The sequence below is a fragment of the Hyla sarda genome, chromosome 2 (genome assembly GCF_029499605.1).
Source record: "Hyla sarda isolate aHylSar1 chromosome 2, aHylSar1.hap1, whole genome shotgun sequence".
Classification (NCBI taxonomy): Eukaryota; Metazoa; Chordata; class Amphibia; order Anura; family Hylidae; genus Hyla; species Hyla sarda.
The window spans coordinates 114,128,057-114,139,952 of NC_079190.1; the positions used below are offsets into that span (position 1 = coordinate 114,128,057).

Consider the following 11,896-nt stretch of genomic DNA (forward strand, 5'->3'; position numbering starts at 1 on the left):
GATGTACATTAAATTTTTTTAAAACCGCAAGCTTTTAATAGTCAACACCCTTGAAAGGTTTAGAACAAACTACTATTTGCAAGAGTTGGTGATTTTAGCAACATAGATGAACATTTATTTCTTATGGTTAGAACATGAGCATTTATAGTTTATATGGTCAGCTTTAGGCCTTGTTCACACGGTGGAATTTCCAAGCAGAATCTGGTTAAAAAATTTTGTTTAGAAATTCTGCTGCAGCAGAGTCCCATTGCTTTCAATGGGATTCTGCTGCACCATGCGCATGGTGGATTTTCTGCAAATTTTGGCCTCTGGAGAAAAAACTGACATGCCAATTCTTTCTGCAGAATCTTATGTCTACCGAAATGTTCCTGGCAGACATCCTGCCAAAATTCAACAGTGTGAACTTAGTCTTAGGATATGGAAATTATGAGATGCCCTATACCCAGATTTATTTAACCAAGTCAGTAATAACCACAAATACAAGGGAAGTATTGAAATCCTGGATCTTTTATTTATTGAAATGCCTCGGACTATGTTGCTTCCTGGCGGGCGGCAGAATGGTCAGTTAAGAATGAAGCACATGTGTGTCGTTGCTTTCTGATACAACTTTTCCGTCTACTATCTTCTGTGTTGTCGTGATGACCTTCTTCACTGTCTGTGTTGTTGTTGCTGAAATTGCGTCTTGAAGGCTGCAAATAGAAAGCACAAGAAAGATTAGAAGAGAAGTAACACAATGAATCCTGATTTACTAAGAGTGCAGTGTAGTTTTCTTTGTGGGTTTTAATTCCCTACAAAAAAAATTTCTCATGTAATTACTAAGGTTTCCTTACATTTTTTTATTTTTATTTATTTATTTATTTATTTTTTTTACACCTTCTCTGATCTGTCGGGTTTTCCTCAGCTGAAATCCACCACATTTTCTGTGAAAACCTTAGTAAATATATTGGGTTTTTGTGAAAATGTCAGGGCCACACGCCCTTTTCGTCACCCACCCTTTTTCGGGTTCTCTCAGTAAAATGGAGAGTTAGTCAACTTTTTTTCTTTCAATTCTGGCGCACAGCCCGACAAAACATGTGGGGTTTACAATAGTATATCAGGGCCAATGATTTACATAGGGGTTAGCATTGCTCTGCACATCAAGTTGGACTAGGGCAATAAAGTATGGGGGAGATTTATCAAAACCTGTCAAGAGGAAAAGTCGCTGAGTTGCCCATAGCAACCAATCAGATCACTTCTTTCATTTTTGAAAAGGCCTCTGAAGAATGAAAGAAGCAATCTGATTGGTTGCTATGGGCAACTCAGCAACTTTTCCTCTGGACAGGTTTTGATAAATCTCCCATGTGTTAACATTTTACATCCATCCCATTCATTTTAGAATATTTTACCATTACTGATTTACATTTCTAGTTTCTTTTATTTCATATATTGAGTCACAGGCTAATAGCCTCTGATATAGGAATATTAGATTGTCGGCTCCCCTAGAGATATGACTTGATAAAATCAAAGTCTGTGGAACAGAATATGATGGCGTTACAGCTTATAAATAAATATAATTAAGTGACAGGTAACATTCTTGAAACTTACTCAAAGTCATCCCCATCGAGGAGACGTCTGTATGTCTGGATTTCGTTTTCCAGTCTTTGTTTGGTGTTGAGAAGATTCTGGTACTCAAGCTGTTGTCTCTGGGAGTCATTGCGCACTTGTGTCAGCTCTGCCTCAAAAGCCTGGGCGTTGCCAGCGAGCATCTCGAGTTCCATGGCGTAGCGGGATTCAGTGTCATGAAGAGAACCTTCAAGATTTTGTTTCTGTGGAATTGGGAAACATTGTTTAATACAGATATCAGCATGTATTGTGACCACATACATAAATAGTGCTTTATGTAACCACTAACAGCATTAGCTCATGATTATTTGGTCTCTATGTTATTCTATTAATTTCTTCCTCCTTCCCCTAGTCTTCTCCAGATCTGAATGTAACTTTTTACTGTCATTTCTATTCTCACACTTTACCATCCACAGTGATCGCTAACTGCACCACCTCTTGAGTTATAGCACCCCCCTAAACTGCAGGGCCCATATAAACTGCCTGCCACTATGCTCATGCTTATCACTATGATTAAGGGGGTACTCCATCCCTAGACATCTTATCCCCTATCCAAAGGATAAGGGATAATAGGTCTGATCGCAGGGGGGTCCCACTGCTTGGGACTCCACGTTCTCGGATGTGGCACCCCAGACAACTGGTGCATGGAGCAAACTTAGCTCTGTGCTGAATTACTGGCTATGCTTGGCGGAGGCTCGGGACATAACGGCCATGCCCCCTCAATGCAAGTCTATGGGTGGGGCTGTCACGCCCCCTTCCATAGACTTGCATTGAGGGGGTACGGCCGTGACATCACGAGCGGGGCCGTGATGTCATGAGCCTCCGTGGGTGCTCTAAACGAAAGTCGGGTGCAGAAGGGAGATTGCGGGGGTCCCCAGCAGCAGGACCCCCCCGCCCAAACATCTCATCCCCTATCTCTTGGATAAGATGTCTAGTACCCCTTTATTGTTCTATTTTATACCTGGTTTCGTAGAGTTTCAAGTTCAATTTCCAGTGACTGTAAACTGCGTCTTAGCTCGGTTACTGTGGTCTTTGCGGAGTGAAGAGCCTCAGAATCCTGAGTTATTTGTACTGTATGTTCCTCCACCTATGTGGAAAAGAAGACATAAGACTTAATGACAGTGCAAACCAATTTAAGTTCTTATTGAGTTAAATTTGGTTGACAGTATAAGGTAAGGCCACTTTTATTACCTTTGACTGGTAACATTTCTCAGCATCTTCGCGGTTCTTCTGGGCCAGTGCATCATACTGTGCCCGGATGTCAGCCATTATTTTACCAAGGTCTTGAGATTTGGGGGCATCTACCTCCACTGTAACTGCAGAACCAGCTATCTGAGCATTGAGCTGATTGACCTCCTACGGGAACATGAGAAAACACAAAATCAACATGGCTCCTGTACTGTTCAGTAGACATCCATCTCATTCTCTAGACCACCCAACAATTTCCTTAAATAATGCACTTTTTTATTACTTACATCTTGATGAGACTTCTTCAGGAAGATCAGCTCTTCCTTTAGAGACTCAATCTCATTCTCCAAATTCAGTCTGGAAATATTGGTATCATCGATGACCTTGCGCAGCCCATTAATATCAGACTCCACGGACAGACGGATAGCCAGCTCTGACTCATACCTAATGTAAGAATGAAAGGGAACTTAGAACAATCTCCTTTGTTCTCTACTGTAACTTCCTTCTCTAACTCAGCCATGAAAGCATGTTTTCTGTAGCATCATGCATACCTAACACACGAAGCAAAGTCATTGTAAAAAGAAAGTCTGTATCATGAACTCAACAGGACAGTCAAGACTTACTTTACTCTGAAGTCGTCTGCTGCGAGACGTGCGTTGTCAATCTGCAGAACCAGCTGGGAGTTCTCAACGGTGCTGTCAAATACCTGTAAGCAGACCAAGAGGTAAAGTCAGCTCAACACTTCTGCAAGCATAAAGGTAGACTACTTGAGTCTTATAAAGGTGGTTACTTTACAATGCTCACCTAGGCTTTCACCAACCTACCCATAAATCAGTGCCGATGGCATCAGGACCGGTTCTGCCTATAGGCAAAATAGGCAGCCACCTAGAGCGCCCTCTTTAAGGGGGCACGGCTCTGCCCACTCCATGAAAGTTAGCAACCAGCCAGCATCTGAAGCACCCGCCCAGCCAGAACCGCTGTCGGGAGTTTGTTACAGTGTGTCACCCCAGTAGTAAGTAGTAAGGTGCGGTGTGTCAAAGGGCAGAGCCAATGGGCGAGGTCAAGGGGTGGCAAAATTAGTTTTTGCCTAGGGTGGCAAACATCCTTGCATGGCTATGGATGGCATGGACTTTTGTTCCACTGTTCCGAGGATCTAGACCAGTGATCTCCAATTGTGGCCCTCCAGATGTTGCAAAACTTCAATTCCCAGCATGCCCGGACAGCCAACGGCTGTCCGGGCATGCTGGGAGTTGAAGTTTTGGAAGTTTTCCAACATCTGGAGGACCATATTTTGAGACCACTGATCTAGACATTGCCCCTATCACAGCTGGTGAAGCAATTCCAGATTTCCAACTTCTGGTGTTATGTTAGTGATTTCCATTAACTCTCATAACTTAGTGAATTGTTAAATATGGTCAAAAAATGACCAGATATTAAATATTGGCTTAACATGTGTCGCGCTGAAGCTCAAATCCTTGGAGTCTTGCTCTGTTATTCACATCCCTAATGATTTGTTTGCAGTTCACCATCTCAGGCAGGAAGAGAATCCGCTTAACCTCATCCTGTCCACACCCAAGTGCATCATCATATTCCATATCTTCCTTACATACACATTTAATTCCAAGACTATTGTAAAGTTCTTCTTAAACAGTTTATAGTTAACCAACTACGGTATCATTCCATATTTAACTTATTATTTAACTACGTTGTGAGTCTATAGGTGACATTATATAGTATATATATATATATATATATATAACAAAGAACAAACCTGTTTCCGCAGATCTTCCAGAGTCTTGAAGTATGGGCTCCAGTCCTTTGAGGGTCCCTTCTTATCCATATGTTGACGAATCTGCACCTCGAGTTTTTGATTGGCTGATTCAAGACTGCGTACCCTCTCCAGGTAAGATGCCAGGCGGTCATTGAGGTCTTGCATGGTCTCCTTTTCATTTTGGACACCTCCTAGAAGGCTAGACCCAGATGCAAAAGCACTGGAGCCACCACCGAACCCTGAGCCCAAAGTAGATACCCTGGATACTGAGATCCGGGCTCCCGAGCCTCCTGCCCCAGCATGGACACTAGCAGCACTGCTGGCTCCTCCATATGGAGAGCTCAAGGTATAGGGGCGCTGTTGTCTTGTGGAGTAATTGGAAAAAGAAGAGAAGCTCATGGTTACAAGCAAGTGGGCTAAAGAGGTTCACGATGACCACTGGTAAAGAACTGCTGGCTACTCTCTCCTGCTGCTAGAAGTGAAATTTATACCTAGAGCTCAGCAGAAAGAATTGGGGGGAGTGACAATGCTCTCCTCCCTCTGATCCTGCCCACTGCAAACAGTGACGGGGTGGAGATGCCTAGGGAAAGGGAGCAGGTTTGATGCGAACAAAAGTCTTCAGCACAGAAACCTAGTCAGCGACTGATGAATAGACCATTAACAAACCTTAAACTTAAGTGATTTTGGCAATATTAACAATTCCTAATGATAATGATCCTAGTGTACGGGTTTTTCTGGATCAGAACTTTTTCATTTAAGTTCACACCCCATCTGGATTGTTTACAAATGTTCTTCTGTATGTATACCATTTAAGCTTTTTTTTTTTTTTTATTGTTAGAAAGTTTTACGGCATAAAAAAAAGCATAGTCTGCTGCACTATTCAGTACAGTGGAGACAAAGGTATACCGACATGTACTGGCCAAACACAAGGCAGGTGGATGATAGTCTATATAGCTAATGATAGCCTATATATGTCGAAATGTATATTATGAATGTGGCATAAACTGACATTTAGGACATTGAGAAGAATTATAATGAAATCAAAAATACTGATCGTTGAAGAGAAAATTATTTGTCATATATATATAAATATATATATATATATATATATATATATATAAAGTGAAATAACATTGACTATTTTGTTAAGGTAAGCTCAAGTCATGTTTTGGGTGTCTGTCTGCTATGTAGGAAAAGCACACTCTGGTCCAGCTTCAGTATGTAGAAGTGTTTCCCAACCAGGGTGCCTCCGGCTGTTGCAAAACTACACCTCCCAGCATGCCCGGACAGCCGTTGGCTGTCCGGGCATGCTGGGAGATGTAGTTTTGCAACAGCTGGAGGCACACTGGTTGGGAAACACTGGTATGTAGCAAAGGGTCAATTTATTTATTATGATGGCAGTAAACTCAGGTACACTTACAGACAGGCAAACAAGGAAGGGTTGCTGTTGTTGTGCACTCCCTTAATCATAGTCATAGTAATAAAAAAGAATATACCGTTTCCTTATAGCGTGACCAGAGTGTGATTTTTTACATTGCTTCCTGCTACATGCTGAGGTCGGGCTTGGTCTGTGCAGACAGTGGCACGTTGCCCTTGGTGAGCTTGAGTACTTTTTGTATGGATGAAAGAAACGAAGTGTGCCTCCAGCTGCTCCAAGGATCATGAGCAGTTAAAACGTCACTTTTAATTACATTAACATTATTAACATTATTAAAAACTAACGGATATAAAATAAAATTAAATGATCACATGAAACACCAAGTAGTGGTAATCTGATATACAACTTATATTCTTGTTTTCAAGTACTTTTTGTATGCATTGCTATGTCACAGGTATACATTGGGATACTGACAAAAAGGTATTCTGATGTATACTGTAATGTACCCATGGCATGCCCATAGACTTTAAAGGGGTACTCCGGTGGAAATATATATATATATATATATTTTTTTTTTTTAAATCAACTGGTGCCAGAAAGTTAAACACATTTGTAAATGACTCTATTAAAAAATCTTTACCCTTCCAGTACTTTTTAGCAGCTGTATGCTACAGAGGAAATTATTTTCTTTTTGAATTTCTTTTTTGTCTTGTCGGACACCTCTGTCCATGTCAGGAACCGTCCACAGTGCTCTCTGCTGACACCTCTGTCCATGTCAGGAACTGTTCAGAGCAGCATATGTTTGCAGTGGGGATTTTCTCCTGCTCCGGACAGTTCCTGATACGGGCATCAGGTGTCAGCAGAGAGCACTGTGGACAAGACACAAAATAAATTAAAAAAGAAAATAATTTCCTCTGTAGCATACAGCTGCTAAAAAGTACTGGAAGGGTAAAGATTTTTTTTTAACAGAATTCATTTACAAGTCTGTTTAACTTTCTGGCACCAGTTGATTAAAAAAAAATGTTTTCCACTGGAGTACCCCTTTAAGTGACCAAATGTAGTCTACTAATACACACACTGAAAAGCTTAAAGGGGTACTCCGGTAAAAAACTATTATTTTAAATCAACTGGTGCCAGAAAGTTAAACAGATTTGTAAATTACTTCTGTTGAAAAATCGTAATCCTTCCAGTACTTATCAGCAGCTGTATGCTCCACAGGAAGTTCTTTTCTTTTTAAATGTATTTTCTGTCTGACCACAGTGCTCTCTGCTGACACCTCTGTCTGTCTCGGGAACTGTCCAGAGCAGGAGCAAATCCCCATAGCAAGCCTATCCTGCTCCTTACAGTTCCTTAGACAGACAGAGGTGTAAGCAGAGAGCACTGTGGTCAGACAGAAAATACATTAAAAAAAAAAGAACTTCCTGTGGAGCATACAGCAGATGATAAGTACCGGAAGGGTTAAGATTTTTTAATAGCAGTAATTTACAAATCTATTTAACTTTTTGGCACCAGTTGAATAAAAAAAAAAGTTTTTCACCAGAGTACCCCTTTATAGAGGGAGTCCAGATTCAAAAACTGACAAAGCATATGTAGTGGAAATGTTGTGTCAGATAGCGGTGGTCCAATCGCTGGGACCAACCTTGATTTCCCACCTGGCACCCTGGCTCTCTGCATGAATGAAGTGTTCTGACCACAGCACAAAGCTGTGGCCAACGCACCCCCTCCATGAAACTCTATCAGAGAGCTGGAAAAACACCGGAGTCCATGTCTCAGGGGAACAGAGCTGTTTTGGTAGCAAATGGCGAATTGCGCAATATTAGGCAGGGGGTTTAAATTCATATGTAGGGCCAGTGAAGGGCACTGATGTCATGAATTGCTGTATAACTTTTCTTTGAGTTGTACTTTCATAAAAGGGAAAAGTATCAACTACTTAGCCCTAGGGTTGCCACCTTTCTTGCCAAAAAATACTGGCCATGCTAATTTGCATAATTAATTATATATTCGTAACATCACAGGATACACATATGTAGTGTCCCGGTACAGGACCTTCTCCTGTCCCTTGTGTTAAGTCCCCTCAGCGAGAGTTCCTCCATCACAGGGCTCTCCTGCATGGCTTGCCCCTTGGTCGTCTCATATAATTGTGTTTATATGTATATTATTTAATGTATAGGTAAAAGTATAGTTGTGAATGTACGGAGGTTTAAGGACCTTCCTGGGTCATGTGATGTACCCAGAGTTCACTGGGTTCAGGACCTACAGGTTTGCTGGTGAATGAGCTTAGTCCAGCCCCCTTATTATATAAGGGGCTGTAGTCACCAAATTCACTCTCTTGGCTCTTCTCTTGGTTCCTGCTCTTATCTCTTAGTTCCGGACTATCAAGAAATCACAATCAGCATATCTTCAATCTCAATTCATCTCAACTAGGCCAAAGCCTAAAGAACCAGCAGCCACTAAAACCGTGAGTTATAAAGTTCAACCTATCAATCCTGTGTGACTACTATTCTACTCAAATCTTATAATTAGTAGCATGGTGGCCTGCATAAAACTCATTACTATAAATCCCAGCAAAGCCTGTGAGGAACCTGCATCCCGGTTACCTCGAGAGAAACTGTTTAATTGTAAAGACTGTTGCATAAAAGTTCAAGTAAAAGTTTGTATGAGGGTTCATTTTTTGCACCCCGATCTGTAGTTTTTAACCATTTTGTTTTGATGGGACTTTTTGATCGCCTTTTGTATTAAATTCGGGAGTTGCAGTTAGTTACTAACTACAACTTCCAGTTAGTAACTAACTGATGTGGCTCAGCAGCTGCCCCAAACAAAACTACAACTTCCAGCATGTTGGACTATATAGTAGTATATAATATAGGTCAGTGTTTACCAACCTAGGGTACCTCCAGCTGTTGCAAAACTACAACAGCTGGAGGTGCTCTGGTTGGGAAACACTGATAAAGGTTATGGTGCAACATACCGGGAGTTGGAGTATTGGTTGGATAAATGTCGGCCATTGCATTGACAGTATTTTTAGTATATAAATACAGGAAAGGTGGCCAAAATACCAGCTGTGCCAGTAAAATACCGGCCAGGTGACAACCCTACTTGGCCCCCATTTTCTTCTTTTGAAGTGTGACAGCTGTTGTTTATGTACCATAGTGAACAGCAACTTTGTTACCGCCTATTGTCACGTTTGCTTCATGCTTTCTTATTGCTACAAGGAGAGAGATTGATCACAACCTATGTGGAGGAAGACCGGTGCAGTTGCCCATAGCAACCAATCAAGTTGCTTCTTTTATTTTTTAAAAGGCCTCTGAAAAATGAAAGAAGCCATCTGATTGGTCGCTATGGGCAAACCTCGACACAGGTTTTAATAAATCCCCCCCCAATGGAGTCCTATAGATAGATTTGTAGTGTGCCAATCTTGTTGTCTATCCTAAGATGAAAGTTGTGTACTTCTAATTTCATTATTACTATCAATAGGATATTGATGATGAAAATAGTGAGATTAATGAAACAAACATTTGTTCTGCTGTGAAAGGGTGTTTTTGGGTGTTAAATCTATAGAGCGCCCGCATGAAAATGGGAAAGTGCCGATTTTGCTGTTTAAATCACCCAAATTCACATATGTGGGTTTTTATATACATATCTACATATCCACACATGCAGATATTATTCCATTAATTTACATGCTGGTATGTGCAGTGGACTCATCCTGTGTTAAAGGGGTACTCCGGTGCTAAAACATCTTATCCCCTATCCAAAGGATAGGGGATAAGATGCCTGATTGCGGGGGTCCCGCCGCTGGGGACCACCATGATCTTCCACGCCGCACCCCGTTAAAATCAGTCCCTGGAGCGTGTTACCTCCGGGTCTGATTACTGGCGATCACGGGAGCATAGTGACGTCACGCTTGGATAGGGGATAAGATGTCTTAGCGCCAGAGTACCCCTTTAAAGCACCCTATATATGTACATTGGCCCATTGGAAATGTTAGAATTCATGGAATCCTAATTGACAACTTATAATTGAATAAAGTGAATTTGCTATTCTACAGTAGGAGCTCCACGGTGGCGTCTCCCTTGAGTTCAGCGAAAAAGGCGATGGTCCTCCCCTAGACATCTTATCTCCTATCTGCCCCACATGGCAAGTCATCTGGCACAGAGCAAAGTTCGCTCAGTGCACCGGATGTCTTGGGTGCCGAAGCCGAGATATAGATTTGCATTGAGGGTGTGTGGCCGTGACGTCACGAACCTCCAGCGCTGCATTAGACGCTCTAAACGAATGCCGGGTGCAGCAGGGAGATCGGAAAGGGGATAAGATGTCTAGGTCGGGATTACCGCTTTAAATTCTTGATATGGTGGCCAGCTCCATAGCTTCCTTATTGCTCTGCGTGGGAAAAGTAATTGTTAGCAACCCTTCATAAACTAATAGACATGGGATTTGAAAAGGCTTAAGCTGGCCAAATACATTAGAAAATGTCCACCAAAACCACCAATTTGGCAAGACTTGCTGACTACCTAATGTCTAAAGGAGCCTCCCGACTCCCCCCACTGCTGTATACTCTTACATTTTTCCTTCCTGGTAGTCGGCAGAAGACCTTTATCCCTGTTGCTAACTACTGCAATCCAACATGGTGGCTCACCCTTGCAGAAACTGTATATAAGGATAGGTCTACATTGCAATTTTGGCTGTGACATGGGTGTTTTGTCAGATTCATGTGGTGTCTGATAAACAGTCTGCCATTGAATGCCATATTACAGAGTTTTTCATAGAAAATTATGACCAGAATTTGTAATTTCCCTATAAAAAGATTTGAGGTACTGATCCACTACAAGCTCTGGCTGGGTAGATGAAATGATATAAAGAAGTGTATTTCCTCTTACCAGTTCTAAACTATAGCTGTGGGCCGGATATTCACAATGATAACAGTGAATGATGTTATTGTTATTCATTTATGACTATATAGGAGAAGCTAAGAGGAGTAAAGAAAATGTTGTCTCAAGAAGAATGACACAGTTATAAGGTATGCTGCACCTCTTCTACTTCCCTCCAATTACCTTGACAGCACTGCAGTCTTACCACACCCTGTATCACTTATCTGACTGCATTTCACGGCCCACGGCAACAGTTCTCTGGTATATACGCTAATTTGAAGTATTTACATTGAAACTTGTGGCCTTTGGCAGCATATAACATGAAGCAAGACAATACAATAAGACAGTAGTTTATGTATGACAGGTACTGCGTTTTGGCATCCATAAAAACCATCGACTAGTTTAAAGGGGTACTCCGGTGGAAAAAACTTTTTTTAAATTTTAAATCAACTGGTGCCAGAAAGTTAAACAGATTTGTAAATGACTTCTATTAAAAAATCTTAACCCCTTAAGGACCGAGGGTTTTTCCATTTTTGTTTTTTCCTCCTTGCCTTTAAAAAATCCTAACTCTTTCAATTTTGCACCTAAAAATCCATATGATGGCTAATTTTTTGCATCACCAATTCTACTTAGCAATGACGTCAGTCATTTTGCCCAAAAATCTACGGCGGAACGGCAAAAAAAATTATTGTGTGACAAAATTGAAAAAAACACAGCTGTTTTGTCATTTTTGGGGGCTTCCGTTTCTACGTAGTACATTTTTCGGGAAAAATGACACCTTATCTTTATTCTGTAGGTCCATACGATTAAAATGGTACCCTACTTATATAGGTTTGATTTTGTCGTACTTCTGGAAAAAATCATAACTACGTGCAGGAAAATTAATACGTTTAAAATTGTCATCTTCTGACCCCTATAACTTTTTTATTTTTCCGTGTATGGGGCGGTATGAGGGCTAATTTTTTGCGCCGTGATATGAAGCTTTTAGCGGTACCATTTTTGCATTGATCTGATTGATCTGACTGATCTAATGATCGCTTTTTATTCATTTTTTCATGATATAAAAAGTGACCAAAAATGCACTATTTT

The 11,896-nt window shown here is 41.1% G+C and overlaps 1 protein-coding gene across 1 annotated transcript; it reads right to left on the reverse strand.

The window, feature by feature from the left end:
* Positions 1-489: 489 nt before the first annotated feature.
* KRT18 (keratin 18) lies at positions 490-5,040 on the reverse strand. The gene is made up of 7 exons (XM_056560424.1): positions 4,562-5,040; positions 3,414-3,496; positions 3,078-3,234; positions 2,794-2,958; positions 2,564-2,689; positions 1,585-1,805; positions 490-689 (listed from the first exon to the last, which is right to left on the reverse strand). Exons 1-7 carry the CDS (start codon positions 4,958-4,960, stop codon positions 566-568), a joined length of 1,275 nt encoding a protein of 424 aa, XP_056416399.1. The 5' UTR covers positions 4,961-5,040; the 3' UTR covers positions 490-565.
* Between the last annotated feature and the right edge of the window lie 6,856 nt (positions 5,041-11,896).